This window comes from Bombina bombina, chromosome 6 (assembly GCF_027579735.1).
Source record: "Bombina bombina isolate aBomBom1 chromosome 6, aBomBom1.pri, whole genome shotgun sequence".
Classification (NCBI taxonomy): Eukaryota; Metazoa; Chordata; class Amphibia; order Anura; family Bombinatoridae; genus Bombina; species Bombina bombina.
In genome coordinates this window covers 428,144,675-428,162,998 of record NC_069504.1, presented here as the reverse complement: position 1 = coordinate 428,162,998, position 18,324 = coordinate 428,144,675, and the positions used below count along the sequence as shown (strand labels likewise).

The 18,324-nt window shown below is 40.7% G+C and overlaps 1 protein-coding gene across 2 annotated transcripts in view; it reads right to left on the bottom strand.

Annotated features, from left to right (window-relative positions):
- AFF4 (ALF transcription elongation factor 4) overlaps positions 1-18,324 on the bottom strand; it is a 433,430-nt gene that overhangs the window by 52,009 nt on the left and 363,097 nt on the right. For both annotated transcript variants that reach the window (XM_053717172.1, XM_053717174.1), the window contains 3 exons: positions 14,078-14,214; positions 1,864-1,935; positions 1,465-1,558 (listed from right to left, as the gene is read on the bottom strand). In XM_053717172.1, the coding sequence (XP_053573147.1) occupies positions 1,465-1,558; positions 1,864-1,935; positions 14,078-14,214 (303 nt within the window). The remainder of the gene's footprint in view (positions 1-1,464; positions 1,559-1,863; positions 1,936-14,077; positions 14,215-18,324) is intronic.

Genomic DNA, 18,324 nt, shown 5'->3' with positions numbered 1-18,324 from the left:
CAAAAACGTTAAACATAATTTCTTAGTTATTAAAAAGTTTTATGTATTTCTTACAGTGTAATTCCAGTGAAGTACCATTCCCCAGAATACTGAAGTGTAAAGTATACATACATGACATTATATCGGTATGGCAGGATTTTCTCATCAATTCCATTGTCAGAAAATAAAAGCTGCTACATACCTCTATGCAGATTCATCTGCCCGCTGTCCCCTGATCTGAAGTTTACCTCTCCTCAGATGGCCGAGAAACAGCAATATGATCTTAACTACTCCGGCTAAAATCATAGTAAAACTCTGGTAGATTCTTCTTCAAACTCTGCCAGAGAGGTAATAACACACTCCGGTGCTATTTTAAAATAACAAACTTTTGATTGAAGATATAAAACTAAGTATAATCACCATAGTCCTCTCACACATCCTATCTAGTCGTTGGGTGCAAGAGAATGACTGGGAGTGACGTAGAGGGGAGGAGCTATATGCAGCTCTGCTGGGTGAATCCTCTTGCACTTCCTGTTGGGGAGGAGTAATATCCCAGAAGTAATGATGACCCGTGGACTGATCACACTTAACAGAAGAAAACAAGTCAAATTGGAAAAAGACTATACCCCAGGGTAAGACGAAAAACTTCCTAAAACATGATTCCCATATTGAAACCGCTAGACTGCAAAGGGAAATACACATAGGCCTGACTCATGGCAAATATAAGTAAATACATATATTTATAACTTTATATAAATACATAAAGCGCCAACCATAGCTGTCTTAAATAATGATACATACTTACCGAAAGACACCCATCCACATATAGCAGATACCAGTACTGAAAACTATCAGCAGAGGTAATGGTATAAGAGAATATAGTCAATCTGAAAAGGGAGGTAAGGAGATGAATCCCTACGACCGATAACAGAGAACCCTTGAAAATATTTTCCATGAGAAAAAGCATAAAAAAATCAATAGGCGATACTTTTTTCACATCCCTCTGACAAACACTGTACTCAGAGGAATTGGGCTTCAGAATGCTTAGAAGCGCTTATCATAGAAGAAATCATAGAAGAAATCATAAAAATCAAGCACAAACTTAATTCACTACCTCCATAGGAGGCAAAGTTTGTAAAACTAAATTGTGGGTGTGGTGAGGGGGCGTTATTTATAGGCATTTTGAGGGGAAACTTTGCCCCTCCTGGTAGGATTGTATATCCCATACGTCACTAGCTCATGGACTCTTGCCAATAACATGAAAAATGCTTTTTTAAGCAAACTTGAGATGCACTTGTAGTATTCTGCATAAATAGCAACATGACACTTAGTGATAAATGCTGCTATTACTACAATGACCATTTTAAATGCATTTTGGTGACTTATTTTGTAAGCAGATAGTTTTCCACACAATGATTAATCTGCATATTTAAACAGTTGACTTTAATGTCCATTTAACACAAGATGAGGATAAAAAGTACTTACTTTTAGGTGCTCTGTTAGGGTTTTAGAATATTTTAAAGCGCTCTCTTTCTTCAGTTTGAAGAGTCTAAGATACAAAAGAGACTGACAACGAAGACTGTGGAGAAAATAAGAAAATACAAATGTGAAATATTGCTTAAGTGGCAAAAGGAAACAGATACAAGTATTACCAATTATACTAGCGCCTATTCACGAAGAATCATAGAAATGTAATAATGACTTTCATGCCTGAGCTGGTCTCACTCAAAGAGTTTGGATGGATGATGAACATTAAAAAGCTAATATTAGATAAAGTTTCCATAAAGAATATTTTAGCACCTGTTCAAATAAAACCCAGTAATTATCAGTCACCTACTAAAACAATGGATAGGAAAAGAAAAAAAAAGTAATAGATTTACATACCAAAGAACTCCAAGTCTTTTATCAGCTGCTGTAGCATCTGGTGCTGCATAACTTTTCAATTTCATAGTGTACCTGTAAAATTAACTAGGTGCTTATTTCTTTATAACTTAGCCAATGAAATAATTTGTGGGATAATGCATGCAAAATTATTAAAATACACAACAAATATATTAAAAGAAACTCAAGCTTTGGCATATTATTCAGTAGGATCTTGGATTTTATAAGCTAATGCATAGTTTGCAATACAAAAAAACATAATTTATGTAAGAACTTACCTGATAAATTCATTTCTTTCATATTAGCAAGAGTCCATGAGCTAGTGACGTATGGGATATACATTCCTACCAGGAGGGGCAAAGTTTCCCAAACCTCAAAATGCCTACAAATACACCCCTCACCACACCCACAATTCAGTTTAACGAATAGCCAAGAAGTGGGGTGATAAAAAAGTGCGAAAGCATATAAAATAAGGAATTGGAATAATTGTGCTTTATACAAAAATCATAACCACCACAAAAAAAGGGCGGGCCTCATGGACTCTTGCTAATATGAAAGAAATGAATTTATCAGGTAAGTTCTTACATAAATTATGTTTTCTTTCATGTAATTAGCAAGAGTCCATGAGCTAGTGACGTATGGGATAATGACTACCCAAGATGTGGATCTTTCCACACAAGAGTCACTAGAGAGGGAGGGATAAAATAAAGACAGCCAATTCCTGCTGAAAATAATCCACACCCAAAAATAAAGTTTAACGAAAAACATAAGCAGAAGATTCAAACTGAAACCGCTGCCTGAAGTAGTTTTCTACCAAAAACTGCTTCAGAAGAAGAAAATACATCAAAATGGTAGAATTTAGTAAAAGTATGCAAAGAGGACCAAGTTGCTGCTTTGCAAATCTGGTCAACCGAAGCTTCATTCCTAAACGCCCAGGAAGTAGAAACTGACCTAGTAGAATGAGCTGTAATTCTTTGAGGCGGAGTTTTACCCGACTCAACATAGGCAAGATGAATTAAAGATTTCAACCAAGATGCCAAAGAAATGGCAGAAGCTTTCTGGCCTTTTCTAGAACCGGAAAAGATAACAAATAAACTAGAAGTCTTACGGAAAGATTTCGTAGCTTCAACATAATATTTCAAAGCTCTAACAACATCCAAAGAATGCAACGATTTCTCCTTAGAATTCTTAGGATTAGGACATAATGAAGGAACCACAATTTCTCTACTAATGTTGTTGGAATTCACAACTTTAGGTAAAAATTCAAAAGAAGTTCGCAACACCGCCTTATCCTGATGAAAAATCAGAAAAGGAGACTCACAAGAAAGAGCAGATAATTCAGAAACTCTTCTGGCAGAAGAGATGGCCAAAAGGAACAAAACTTTCCAAGAAAGTAATTTAATGTCCAATGAATGCATAGGTTCAAAAGGAGGAGCTTGAAGAGCTCCCAGAACCAAATTCAAACTCCAAGGAGGAGAAATTGACTTAATAACAGGTTTTATACGAACCAAAGCTTGTACAAAACAATGAATATCAGGAAGAATAGCAATCTTTCTGTGAAAAAGAAGAGAAAGAGCAGAGATTTGTCCTTTCAAAGAACTTGCGGACAAACCCTTATCTAAACCATCCTGAAGAAACTGCAATATTCTCGGTATTCTAAAAGAATGCCAAGAAAAATGATGAGAAAGACACCAAGAAATATAAGTCTTCCAGACTCTATAATATATCTCTCTGGATACAGATTTACGAGCCAGTAACATAGTATTAATCACAGAGTCAGAGAAACCTCTTTGACCAAGAATCAAGCGTTCAATCTCCATACCTTTAAATTTAAGGATTTCAGATCCTGATGGAAAAAAGGACCTTGTGACAGAAGGTCTGGTCTTAACGGAAGAGTCCACGGTTGGCAAGAGGCCATCCGGACAAGATCCGCATACCAATACCTGTGAGGCCATGCCGGAGCTACCAGCAGAACAAACGAGCATTCTTTCAGAATCTTGGAGATTACTCTTGGAAGAAGAACTAGAGGCGGAAAGATATAGGCAGGATGATACTTCCAAGGAAGTGATAATGCATCCACTGCCTCCGCCTGAGGATCCCGGGATCTGGACAGATACCTGGGAAGTTTCTTGTTTAGATGGGACGCCATCAGATCTATTTCTGGAAGTTCCCACATTTGAACAATCTGAAGAAATACCTCTGGGTGAAGAGACCATTCGCCCGGATGCAACGTTTGGCGACTGAGATAATCAGCTTCCCAATTGTCTATACCTGGGATATGAACCGCAGAGATTAGACAGGAGCTGGATTCCGCCCAAACCAAAATTCGAGATACTTCTTTCATAGCCAGAGGACTGTGAGTCCCTCCTTGATGATTGATGTATGCCACAGTTGTGACATTGTCTGTTTGAAAACAAATGAACGATTCTCTCTTCAGAAGAGGCCAAAACTGAAGAGCTCTGAAAATTGCATGGAGTTCCAAAATATTGATCGGTAATCTCACCTCCTGAGATTCCCAAACTCCTTGTGCCGTCAGAGATCCCCACACAGCTCCCCAACCTGTGAGACTTGCATCTGTTGAAATTACAGTCCAGGTCGGAAGCACAAAAGAAGCCCCCTGAATTAAACGATGGTGATCTGTCCACCATGTTAGAGAGTGTCGAACAATCAGTTTAAAAGATATTAATTGAGATATCTTCGTGTAATCCTTGCACCATTGCTTCAGCATACAGAGCTGAAGAGGTCGCATGTGAAAACGAGCAAAGGGGATCGTGTCCGATGCAGCAGTCATAAGACCTAGAATTTCCATGCATAAGGCTACCGAAGGGAATGATTGTGACTGAAGGTTTCGACAAGCTGCAATCAATTTTAGACGTCTCTTGTCTGTCAAAGACAGAGTCATGGACACTGAATCCATCTGGAAACCCAGAAACGTTACCCTTGTCTGAGGAATCAAAGAACTTTTTGGTAAATTGATCCTCCAACCATGATCTTGAAGAAACAACACAAGTCGATTCGTATGAGATTCTGCTAAATGTAAAGACTGAGCAAGAACCAAGATATCGTCCAAATAAGGAAATACCACAATACCCTGTTCTCTGATTACAGACAGAAGGGCACCGAGAACCTTTGTAAAAATTCTTGGAGCTGTAGCTAGGCCAAACGGCAGAGCCACAAACTGGTAATGCTTGTCCAGAAAAGAGAATCTCAGGAACTGATAATGATCTGGATGAATCGGAATATGCAGATATGCATCCTGTAAATCTATTGTGGACATATAATTCCCTTGCTGAACAAAAGGCAAGATAGTCCTTACAGTTACCATCTTGAACGTTGGTATTCTTACATAACGATTCAATATTTTTAGATCCAGAACTGGTCTGAAGGAATTCTCCTTCTTTGGTACAATGAAGAGATTTGAATAAAACCCCATCCCCTGTTCCGGAACTGGAACCGGCATAATTACTCCAGTCAACTCTAGATCTGAAACACATTTCAGAAATGCTTGAGCTTTTACTGGATTTACTGGGACACGGGAAAGAAAAAATCTCTTTGCAGGAGGTCTCATCTTGAAACCAATTCTGTACCCTTCTGAAACAATGCTCTGAATCCAAAGATTGTGAACAGAATTGATCCAAATTTCCATGAAAAAACGTAACCTGCCCCCTACCAGCTGAGCTGGAATGAGGGCCGCACCTTCATGTGGACTTAGAAGCAGGCTTTGCCTTTCTAGCTGGCTTGGATTTATTCCAGACTGGAGATGGTTTCCAAACTGAAACTGCTCCTGAGGATGAAGGATCAGGCTTTTGTTCTTTGTTGAAACGAAAGGAACGAAAACGATTATTAGCCCTGTTTTTACCTTTAGATTTTTTATCCTGTGGTAAAAAAGTTCCTTTCCCACCAGTAACAGTTGAAATAATGGAATCCAACTGAGAACCAAATAATTTGTTACCCTGGAAAGAAATGGAAAGCAAAGTTGATTTAGAAGCCATATCAGCATTCCAAGTTTTAAGCCATAAAGCTCTTCTAGCTAAAATAGCTAGAGACATAAACCTGACATCAACTCTGATAATATCAAAAAACAGAATTTATGCTTACCTGATAAATTACTTTCTCCAACCGTGTGTCCGGTCCATGGCGTCATCCATTACTTGTGGGATATTCTCCTCCCCTACAGGGAAAGGCAAGGAGAGCACACAGCAGAGCTGTCCATATAGCTCCCCCTCTAGCTCCGCCCCCCAGTCATTCGACCGACGGTTAGGAGAAAAAAGGAGAAACTATAGGGTGCCGTGGTGACTGTAGTGTACAAAGACAAAAATTTTTTTAACCTGATTAGGAAAACCAGGGCGGGCCGTGGACCGGACACACCGTTGGAGAAAGTAATTTATCAGGTAAGCATAAATTCTGTTTTCTCCAACATTGGTGTGTCCGGTCCACGGCGTCATCCATTACTTGTGGGAACCAATACCAAAGCTTTAGGACACGGATGAAGGGAGGGAGCAAATCAGGTTACCTAAATGGAAGGCACCACGGCTTGCAAAACAATTCTCCCAAAAATAGCCTCCGAAGAAGCATAAGTATCAAATTTGTAGAATTTGGCAAAAGTGTGCAGAGAATACCAAGTCGCTGCCTTACATATCTGATCAACAGAAGCCTCGTTCTTGTAGGCCCATGTGGAAGCCACAGCCCTAGTAGAGTCAGGAGGCTGTCGTCCGGCAGTCTCATAGGCCAATCGGATAATGCTTTTTAGCCAGAAAGAGAGAGAGGTAGCAGTAGCTTTTTGATCTCTCCTCTTACCAGAGTAAACGACAAACAAAGATGAGGTTTGTCTAAAATCTTTTGTTGCTTCTAAATAGAACTTTAAAGCACGAACAACATCTAAATTGTGTAATAAACATTCCTTCTTTGAAACTTGTTTCGGACACAGAGAAGGAACAACTATTTCCTGGTTAATATTCTTGTTGGAAACAACTTTTGGAAGAAAACCAGGCTTAGTACGCAAAACAACCTTATCTGAATGGAAAACCAGATAGGGTGGATTACACTGCAAAGCAGATAATTCAGAAACTCTTCTAGCAGAAGAAATAGCACCCAAACACAGTACTTTCCAAGATAATAACTTAATATTTATGGAATGTAAAGGTTCAAACGGAACCCCTTGAAGAACTGAAAGAACTAAATTTAGACTCCAAGGAGGAGTCATGGTTCTGTAAACAGGCTTGATTCTAACCAAAGCCTGAACAAAAGCTTGTACATCTGGCACAGCTGCCAGTCGTTTGTGTAACAAGACAGATAAAGCAGAAATCTGTCCCTTTAGAGAACTAGCGGACAACCCTTTATCCAAACCTTCTTGGAGAAAGGAGAGAATCCTTGGAATTTTTATTTTACTCCAGGAGAATCCCTTGGATTCACACCAACAGATATATTTACGCCATATTTTATGGTAAATCTTTCTAGTCACAGGTTTTCTGGCTTGGACCAAGTATCTATCACAGAATTCGAAAACCCACGTTTGGATAAAATCAAGCGTTCAATTTCCAAGCAGTCAGCTGCAGAGAAACTAGATTTGGATGTTCGAATGGACCTTGTACTAGAAGATCCTGTCTCAAAGGTAGCTTCCATGGTGGAGCCGATGACATATTCAGCAGGTCTGCATACCAAGTCCTGCGTGGCCACGCAGGAGCTATCAGAATCACTGAGGCCTTCTCCTGTTTGATCCTGGCTATGAGCCTGGGAAGGAGAGGAAACGGTGGAAACACATATGCTAGGTTGAACGACCAAGGCGCCACTAATGCATCCACTAGAGTCGCCTTGGGATCCCTGGATCTGGACCCGTAACAAGGAATCTTGAAGTTCTGACGGGACGCCATTAGATCCATGTCTGGAATGCCCCATAATTGGGTTAACTGAGCAAAGACCTCCGGGTGGAGTTCCCACTCCCCCGGATGGAAAGTCTGACGACTCAAATAGTCCGCCTCCCAGTTGTCTACTCCTGGGATGTGAATAGCAGATAGATGTCAGGAGTGATTCTCTGCCCATTGGATGATCTTGGTTACTTCCTTCATCGCTAGGGAACTCTTTGTTCCCCCCTGATGATTGATGTACGCAACAGTCGTTATGTTGTCCGACTGAAATCTTATGAACCTGGCTTTCGCTAGCTGAGGTCAAGCCAGGAGCGCATTGAATATTGCTCTTAGTTCCAAAATGTTTATCGGGAGAAGCGACTCTTCCCGAGACCATAGGCCCTGAGCTTTCAGGGAATCCCAGACCGCGCCCCACCCCAAGAGGCTGGCGTCGGTCGTGACAATGACCCACTCCGGTCTGCGGAAACTCATTCCCTGAGACAGGTGATCCTGGGTCAACCACCAGAGAAGTGAGTCCCTGGTTACCTGGTCTACTTGAATTTGGGGAGACAAGTCTGTATAGTCCCCATTCCACTGATTGAGCATGCACAGCTGTAATGGTCTTAGATGAATTCGAGCAAAAGGAACCACGTCCATTGCTGCGACCATTAATCCTATTACTTCCATGCACCGAGCTATGGAGGGTTGAGGAATAGAATGAAGAACTCGACAAGCGTTTAGAAGCTTTAACTTTCTGACTTCTGTCAGGAAGATCTTCATTTCCATAGAATCTATTATTGTTCCCAGAAACGGAACCCTTGTGGACGGTGACAGTGAACTCTTTTCTATGTTCACCTTCCACCCGTGAGATCTGAGAAAAGCCAACACAATGTCTGTGTGGGCCCTCGCTTTGGAAAGAGACGACGCTTGGATTAGGATGTCGTCTAGATAAGGTGCTACAGCGATGCCCCTCGGCCTTAGGACCGCTAGAAGGGACCCTAGCACCTTTGAGAAAATTCTGGGAGCGGTGGCTAAACAGAATGGAAGAGCCACGTGAAGGATGGAACTCTGAGGAAATTGTTTAATATCTTTAAATCCAGGATTGGCCTGAAAGTTCCCTCTTTTTTGGGAACCACAAACAGGTTTGAGTAAAAACCTAGACCTTGTTCCCCGGAGGGGACTGGGTTTATCACTCCCATCTTTGATAGGTCTCTTACACAATGTAAGAATGCCTGTTTCTTTATCTGGTCTGAAGACAAGTGAGACAGGTGGAATCTTCCCTTTGGAGGAAGTCCCTTGAACTCTAGTAGGTATCCCTTGGAGACTATCTCTAGTACCCAGGGATCCGGAACATCTCTTGCCCAAGCCTGAGCGAAGAGAGATAGTCTGCCCCCTACCAGATCCGGTCCCGGATCGGGGGCTACCCCTTCATGCTGTCTTGGTAGCAGCAGCAGGTTTACCCTTGTTCCAGCCTTGCATGGGCTTCCAAGCGGGTTTGGGCTGGGCCGCGTTACCTTCTTGTCTAGCGGCAGTGGAGTTATTAGCCAGTCCGTTCCTGAAATTGTGAAAGGAACGAAAATTAGACTTGTTCTTAGCCTTAAAAGGCCTATCCTGTGGGAGGGCATGGCCCTTACCCCCAGTGATGTCTGAAATAATTTCCTTCAATTCCGGCCCAAAAAGGGTCTTACCCTTGAAAAGAATATTAAGTAACTTAGTCTTGGACGACACATCTGCCGACCAGGATTTTAGCCAAAGCGCCCTCCGCGCTACTGTAGCAAAACCTGAGTTTTTCGCCGCCAATTTCGTTATTTGAAAAGCGGCATCCAATATAAAGGAATTAGCTAACTTTAATGCGTGAATTCTGTCCATGACTTCTTCATAGGAAGTCTCTTTCTGGAGCGACCTTTCTAGTTCCTCGAACCAAAAGGACGCCGCTGAAGTGACAGTAATAACACACGTAGCTGGTTGAAGGATGAACCCTTGTTGAACAAAAATCTTTTTAAGCAATCCTTCCAATTTTTATCCATAGGATCTTTGAAAGCGCAGCTGTCCTCTATAGGAATAGTTGTGCGCTTTGCTAGTGTTGAAACAGCTCCCTCAACCTTCGGGACCGTCTGCCATGTGTCCCTTCTAGGGTCTACTATGGGAAACATTTTCTTAAATATAGGAGGTGGGGCAAAGGGTACACCTGGCTTCTCCCACTCCTTATCCACTATGCTCGCTACCCTCTTGGGTATTGGAAAAGCGTCTTCGTGCACTGGGACCTCTAAAAAATTTGTCCAATTTGCACAACTTCTCTGGTACTACTACAGAATCACAGTCATCCAGAGTAGCTAATACCTCCTTAAGCAAAGCGCGGAGATGTTCTAGCTTAAATTTAAATGCTACTATATCAGGATCTGCCTGTTGAGAAATTTTTCCAGAGTCTGAAATTTCACCCTCAGACAGCCCTTCCCTCACAGCCAATTCCGATTGATGTGAGAGTAAAATAGATAAGGCATCGTCAGCGTCTGATTGTTCATCCTTTTTTTATCTGTATTTAAAACTGAACAATCACGCTTTCTCTGAAATGCTGGCAGTTTGGATAAAAGATTTGCTATAGAATTATCCACTACTGCTGTTAATTGTTGCATAGAAATAAGCACTGGCGCGCTAGGTGTCGCCTGCGCGGGCAAAGCTGGTGTAGACACAGAAGGAGAGGATGTAGAATTATCCTCACTACCTTCATTAGATAAATTATCTTGGGCAACATTATGAAATCTAACAGAGCTGTCCTTATTTTGTTTGGACGCTATGGCACAATTATCACAAACACTCAAAGGGGGAACACATTTGTCTCTACACACACAGAACATAGGTTATCTGATGGCATAGACATGTTAAACAGATTTAGGCAGGCAAACAATGCAATAAAAACGATTTTAAACAAAAACGTTACTGTCTCTTTAAATAATAAAATTACACAGTTTATTTCTGAATGTTCAAAAAACTATGAAGGCAATATCCGATTTTTATGAAATTTGGACCCCAGTGTCTTAATGCTTAGAAAGTATTGCACAGCAAATATGGAGACTCTAGCTCTTAAAACAAGCAAACCAGAGCTAATTGTTGGATTTAACCGTTTTTATACACTACAATCCCTGCTACAGTATTGCTGCAGCATTTTACCTTCCTTAGGGGTCAATCATCCACAGAAATAAGCCTTCTGGAGTCACTTTCTGAGTCACAGGACCCTCTCACATGAAAACTGCATGCACTGCCTTGAAATCAACTGCACAGCTGAAGCACCAAAATGAGGCTTCCTCCCTCAGCACACTAGAGTGAAGGGGCCTTCCTGACTAGATTTAGGTGTCTAAAACATGCCAGATCAATAAAAAAACGTTCCCAAGTGTATATGAGCTTATAAAACAGTTCAAATACCATGATATTGTAATAAAAACCAATCGATTTTGCCCCTAACAGTGTCTACCAGCATAAAAATCAAAAAGGGGAAGCCCGTTATCTTTTTTGCTGAGGTGAAAGAAAAATGGCTTACCATTTTCCCTGAGGGGAAAAATGACTGTCATCTAGCATTAGCCTGTGTTGTTAGAAGGAGACTAGTCATACCTGAAGCAGATGAGTCTGCAAACTGTTACCCCCAACTGAAGTTCTCTGGTTTCAACAGTCCTGTGTGGTAACAGCAATGGATTCTAGTTACTTGTGCTAAAATCATATTCCTCTTAACAGAAATCTTCATCACTTTTCTGTTGTAGAGTAAATAGTACAAGCCAGCACTATTTTAAAATAACAAACTCTTGATAGAAGATATAAAAAACTACAACTAACACCACAAACTCCTCACCATCCCCGAGGAGATGCTACTTGTTCAGAGCGGCAAGGAGAATGACTGGGGGGCGGAGCTAGAGGGGGAGCTATATGGACAGCTCTGCTGTGTGCTCTCCTTGCCTTTCCCTGTAGGGGAGGAGAATATCCCACAAGTAATGGATGACGCCGTGGACCGGACACACCAATGTTGGAGAAATGGCATCACAGATAAAATTATTAGCATGCTGTAGAAGAATAATAATATCATGAGAATCATGATGTGTTACTTGTTGCGCTAAAGTTTCCAACCAGAAAGTTGAAGCTGCAGCAACATCAGCCAAAGATATAGCAGGTCTAAGAAGATTACCTGAACACAGATAAGCTTTTCTTAGAAAGGATTCAATTTTCCTATCTAAAGGATCCTTAAACGAAGTACCATCTGACGTAGGAATAGTAGTACGTTTAGCAAGGGTAGAAATAGCCCCATCAACTTTAGGAATTTTGTCCCAAAATTCTAATCTGTCAGACGGCACAGGATATAATCGCTTAAAGCGTTTAGAAGGAGTAAATGAATTACCCAATTTATCCCATTCTTTGGAAATTACTGCAGAAATAGCATTAGGAACAGGAAAAACTTCTGGAATAACCACAGGAGCTTTAAATACCTTATCCAAACGTTTAGAATTAGTATCAAGAGGACCAGAATCCTCTATTTCTAAAGCAATTAGTACTTCTTTAAGTAAAGAACGAATAAATTCCATTTTAAATAAATATGAAGATTTATCAGCATCAACCTCTGAGACAGAATCCTCTGAACCAGAAGAGTCATCAGAATCAGAATGATGATGTTCATTTAAAAATTCATCTGTAGGGAGAGAAGTTTTAAAAGATTTTTTACGTTTATTAGAAGGAGAAATAACAGACATAGCCTTCTTTATGGATTCAGAAACAAAATCTCTTATATTATCAGGAACATTCTGCACCTTAGATGTTGAAGGAACTGCAACAGGCAATGGTACTTTACTAAAGGAAATATTATCTGCTTTAACAAGTTTGTCATGACAATCAATACAAACAACAGCTGGAGGAATAGCTACCAAAAGTTTACAGCAGATACACTTAGCTTTGGTAGATCCAGCACTAGACAGCGATTTTCCTGTAGTATCTTCTGGCTCAGATGCAACGTGAGACATCTTGCAATATGTAAGAGAAAAAACAACATATATATAAAGCAAAATTGATCAAATTCCTTAAATGACAGTTTCAGGAATGGGAAAAAATGCCAAAGAACAAGCTTCTAGCAACCAGAAGCAATGAAAAATGAGACTTAAATAATGTGGAGACAAAAGCGACGCCCATATTTTTCGCGCCAATAAGACGCCCACATTATTTGGCGCCTAAATGCTTTTTGGCGCCAAATGACGCCACATCCGGAACGCCGACATTTTTGGCGCAAAATAACGTCAAAAAATGACGCAACTTCCGGCGACACGTATGACGCCGGAAACGGAAAAGAATTTTTTGCGCCAAAAAAGTCCGCGCCAAGAATGACGCAATAAAATGAAGCATTTTCAGCCCCCGCGAGCCTAACAGCCCACAGGGAAGAGTCAAATTTTTGAAGGTAAGAAAAAATGATTAAATCAAATGCATTATCCCAAATATGAAACTGACTGTCTGAAAATAAGGAAAGTTGAACATTCTGAGTCAAGGCAAATAAATGTTTGAATACATATATTTAGAACTTTATAAATAAAGTGCCCAACCATAGCTTAGAGTGTCACAGAAAATAAGATTTACTTACCCCAGGACACTCATCTACATGTTTGTAGAAAGCCAAACCAGTACTGAAACGAGAATCAGCAGAGGTAATGGTATATATAAGAGTATATCGTCGATCTGAAAAGGGAGGTAAGAGATGAATCTCTACGACCGATAACAGAGAACCTATGAAATAGACCCCGTAGAAGGAGATCACTGCATTCAAATAGGCAATACTCTCCTCACATCCCTCTGACATTCACTGCACGCTGAGAGGAAAACCGGGCTCCAACTTGCTGCGGAGCGCATATCAACGTAGAATCTAGCACAAACTTACTTCACCACCTCCATCAGAGGCAAAGTTTGTAAAACTGAATTGTGGGTGTGGTGAGGGGTGTATTTGTAGGCATTTTGAGGTTTGGGAAACTTTGCCCCTCCTGGTAGGAATGTATATCCCATACGTCACTAGCTCATGGACTCTTGCTAATTACATGAAAGAAAACCAACAACAAATGAAAGATGTGCGACAAGGTTAGGCCAGTGAAGCCTGTCATGTGCTTTCTCAGTTTGCAACAGACATTGCGGCTAATGGTAAAATTGTATATATGTGTATATATGTGTGTATATATATATATATATATATATATATATATATATATATATATATATATATATATATATATATATATATATATATATATATATATATATATATAAATAAAATATAACAATAAGTCTGCTTGTACAATACAATAACAAAAGCACTTTGGTCTGCAATAATAATAAAAAAAATTAAAAACCAAAATGCATACTTAATTAATTCCACTGTTTCAGAATACATAGGAAATGGTGACTTTGACTCTTGTACACTCTTTTCTAATGCATTTCCACACTCGATGAAAGAAACCACAGCATCAAGGTAATACACTGCTTTCTCAAACCGGTCAGACTATACATATGTATAAAAAAAAAAAAAAAAAAAAAAAAAAAAGAGAATGAGAAAAGTTAGTTTAAATATGTAATGACCACACAGTCTGTCATATTTTATATTACACCTTTAAGAACTATAATAGAACATTCCCAAAGAGCAATATATATATATATATAAGTTAGGAGTAGACAAAAAAATAATAAAAAAAATATAAAAAAAAAAATTAAAATAAACGCAAAAAGGAAAATGTCAGAAAACTACTATAAGTTCGCTTTTAAACAAGCAGGAAGAATAGTTTTGTTTACAACTCATTCCTGGGGACAAATTACTTGCTTGATGATGACTATTTACAAAATGCAATATGTTATAAATCCCTCATTCATTAATGAAAAAAGACGGTAAAAGTGAAAATTAAAATGTTCATGATTCAGATAAAGCACAGAAATTTAAACAACTTTTCAATTTACATCCTTCACATTTCCTTAATTCTCTTTGTATCTCTATTTAGCTCATAGTAGTGCATTGCTGCCCTTTCAACAAATGAAGAGAATAAAGCAAAAATTTAATAAAAGAAGTAAATAAAAGTTTTTTAAAAGGGTATATTCTATCACAAATTCCAGTCATTAAGAAACCCTAACAGGCCAGATTTTTAAGTATTTAAAAACAAAATTTATGCTTACCTGATAAATTTATTTCTCTTGTGGTGTATCCAGTCCACGGATCATCCATTACTTGTGGGATATTCTCCTTCCCAACAGGAAGCTGCAAGAGGATCACCCACAGCAGAGCTGTCTATATAGCTCCTCCTCTAACTGCCACTCCCAGTCATTCGACCGAAGACAAGCAAGAGAAAGGAGAAACCATAGGGTGCAGTGGTGACTGTAGTTTAAAAATAAAACACACCTGCCTTAAAATGACAGGGCGGGCCGTGGACTGGATACACCAGAAGAGAAATAAATTTATCAGGAAAGCATAAATTGTGTTTTCTCTTGTAAGGTGTATCCAGTCCACGGATCATCCATTACTTGTGGGATACCAATACCAAAGCTATAGGACACGGATAAAGGGAGGGACAAGGCAGGTGCTTAAACGGAAGGCACCACTGCCTGCAAAACCTTTCTCCCAAAAATAGCCTCCGAAGAAGCAAAAGTATCGAATTTATAGAATTTTGAAAAAGTATGAAGCGAAGACCAAGTCGCCGCCTTACAAATCTGTTCAACAGAAGCCTCATTCTTAAAAGCCCATGTGGAAGCTACCGCTCTAGTAGAATGAGCTGTAATCCTTTCAGGAGGCTGCTGGCCAGCAGTCTCATAAGCTAAGCGTATTATACTCCTTAGCCAAAAAGAAAGAGAAGTTGCCGAAGCCTTTTGGCCTCTCCTCTGTCCAGAGTAGACAACAAACAATGCAGATGTTTGACGAAAATCTTTAGTAGCTTGTAAATAAAACTTTAAAGCACGAACCACGTCAAGATTGTGTAAAAGACGTTCCTTCTTTGAAGAAGGATTAGGACACAGTGACGGTACAACAATCTCCTGATTGATATTTTTATTAGATACCACCTTAGGTAGAAAACCAGGTTTGGTACGTAACACTACCTTATCGGAATGAAAAATGAGATAAGGAGAATCGAATTGTAAAGCAGGTAACTTAGAAACTGTTCGAGCCGAGGAGATAGCTACAGGGGGGTGTCCCGACAACCGTAGGAACACCCTCCAGACCGCGATCAAATCCTGACAGCTCAGAAGAGCATTGAATATCGCTCTTAGCTCCAGAATGTTTATCTGAAGGAGAGCCTACTCCTGCGTCCATGACCCCTGAGCCTTCAGAGAGTTCCAGACTGCCCCTCAGCCCAGAAGGCTGGCATCTGTTGTTACTATTGTCCAATCTGGCCTGCGGAAGGTCATACCTTTGGACAGATGGACTTGAGATAGCCACCAGAGAAGAGAATCCCTGGTCTCTTGATCCAGATTTGGTAGAGGGGACAAATCTGTGTAATCCCCATTCCACTGACTGAGCATGCAGAGTTGCAGCGGTCTGAGATGTAGGCGGGCAAACGGCACTATGTCCATTGCTGCTACCATTAAGCCGATTACTTCCATACACTGAGCCACCGAAGGGCGAGAAGTAGAATAAAGAACACGGCAGGAATTTAGAAGTTTTGACAACCTGGCCTCTGTCAGGTAAATCCTCATTTCTACAGAATCTATCAGAGTTCCCAGGAAGGAAACTGTTGTGAGAGGGGATAGAGAACTCTTCTTTTCGTTCACTTTCCACCCATGAGACCTCAGGAACAATGTCGTTATGGGACTTGGCAATTTGGAAATTCGACGCCTGTATCAGAATGTCGTCTAAGTAAGGGGCTACTGCTATGCCCCGCGGCCTTAGGACCGCCAGAAGTGACCCCAGAACCTTCGTAAAGATTCTTGGTGCCGTAGCTAAACCAAAGGGAAGAGCCACAAACTGGTAATGCCTGTCTAGGAAGGCGAACCTGAGAAACCGATGATGATCTTTGTGTATCGGAATGTGAAGATAAGCATCCTTTAAGTCCACGGTAGTCATGTATTGACCCTCCTGGATCATAGGTAGGATGGTTCGAATAGTCTCCATCTTGAAAGATGGGACCCTGAGACATTTGTTTAGGATCTTGAGATCTAAGATTGGTCTGAAGGTTCCCTCTTTCTTGGGAACCACAAATAGATTTGAATAGAATCCTTGCCCCTGTTCCTCCTTTGGAACTGAGTAAATTACTCCCATAACTAGGAGGTCTTGAACACAATGTAAGAATGCCTCTCTCTTTATCTGGTCTGCAGATAATTGTGAAAGGTGAAATCTCCCTTTTGGGGAAGAAGCTTTGAAGTCCAGAAGATATCCCTGGGACACAATTTCCTACGCCCAGGGATCCTGGACATCTCTTGCCCAAGCCTGGGGGCCAATCTTTCATGCTGTCTTAGAGGCAGCAGCAGGCTTCTTGGCCTGTTTACCTTTGTTCCAAGCCTGGTTAGGTCTCCAGACCGGCTTGGACTGGGCAAAATTTCCCTCTTGTTTTGTATTGGAGGAAGATGATGCCGCGCTCGTCTTCAAGTTTCGAAAGGCACGAAAATTAGTTTGTTTGGTCCTTAATTTGTTAGACCTATCCTGAGGAAGGGCATGACCTTTTCCTCCAGTAATATCAGAAATGATCTCCTTCAGTCCAGGCCCGAATAGGGTCTGCCCCTTGAAGGGAATATTGAGAAGCTTAGACTTTGAAGTAACGTCAGCTGAACAGGATTTAAGCCATAGCGCCCTACGCGCCTGAATAGCAAAACCTGAGTTCTTAGCCGTTAGTTTAGTTAAATGAACAACGGCGTCAGAAACAAATGAATTGGCTAGCTTAAACGCTTTAAGCTTGTCAAGTATATCATCCAATGGAGTTTCTACCTGTAAGGCCTCTTCCAGAGACTCAAACCAAAAGGCCGCAGCAGCAGTGACCGGGGCAATGCATGCAAGAGGCTGGAGAATAAAACCTTGTAGAATAAACATTTTCTTAAGGTAACCCTCTAACTTTTTATCCATTGGATCTAGGAAAGCACAACTGTCCTCGACGGGGATAGTTGTACGCTTAGCTAGGGTAGAAACTGCTCCCTCCACCTTGGGGACCGTTTGCCATAAGTCCCGTGTAGCGGCATCTATTGGAAACATTTTCTTAAAAATAGGAGGGGGAGAGAACGGCACACCTGGTCTATCCCATTCCTTAGTAATAATTTCTGAAAACCTTTTAGGTATTGGAAAAACATCAGTGTAAACAGGCACTGCATAGTATTTATCCAATCTACACAATTTCTCTGGCACTATAATGGTGTCACAGTCATCCAGAGTAGCTAAAACCTCCCTGAGCAACATGAGGAGGTGTTCCAGCTTAAATTTAAATGTTGACATATCAGAATCAGGTTGAAGCATCTTCCCCGAGTCAGAAAAATCACCCACAGAAAGAAGCTCTCCTGCCTCAGCTTCTGCATATTGTGAAGGGATATCAGACATAGCTACTAAAGCGTCAGAGTGCTCTGTATTTTTTCTAGCCCCAGAGCTGTCTCGCTTTCCTTGTAACCCTGGTAGTTTGGACAATACTGCTGTAAGGGTATGATCCATAAC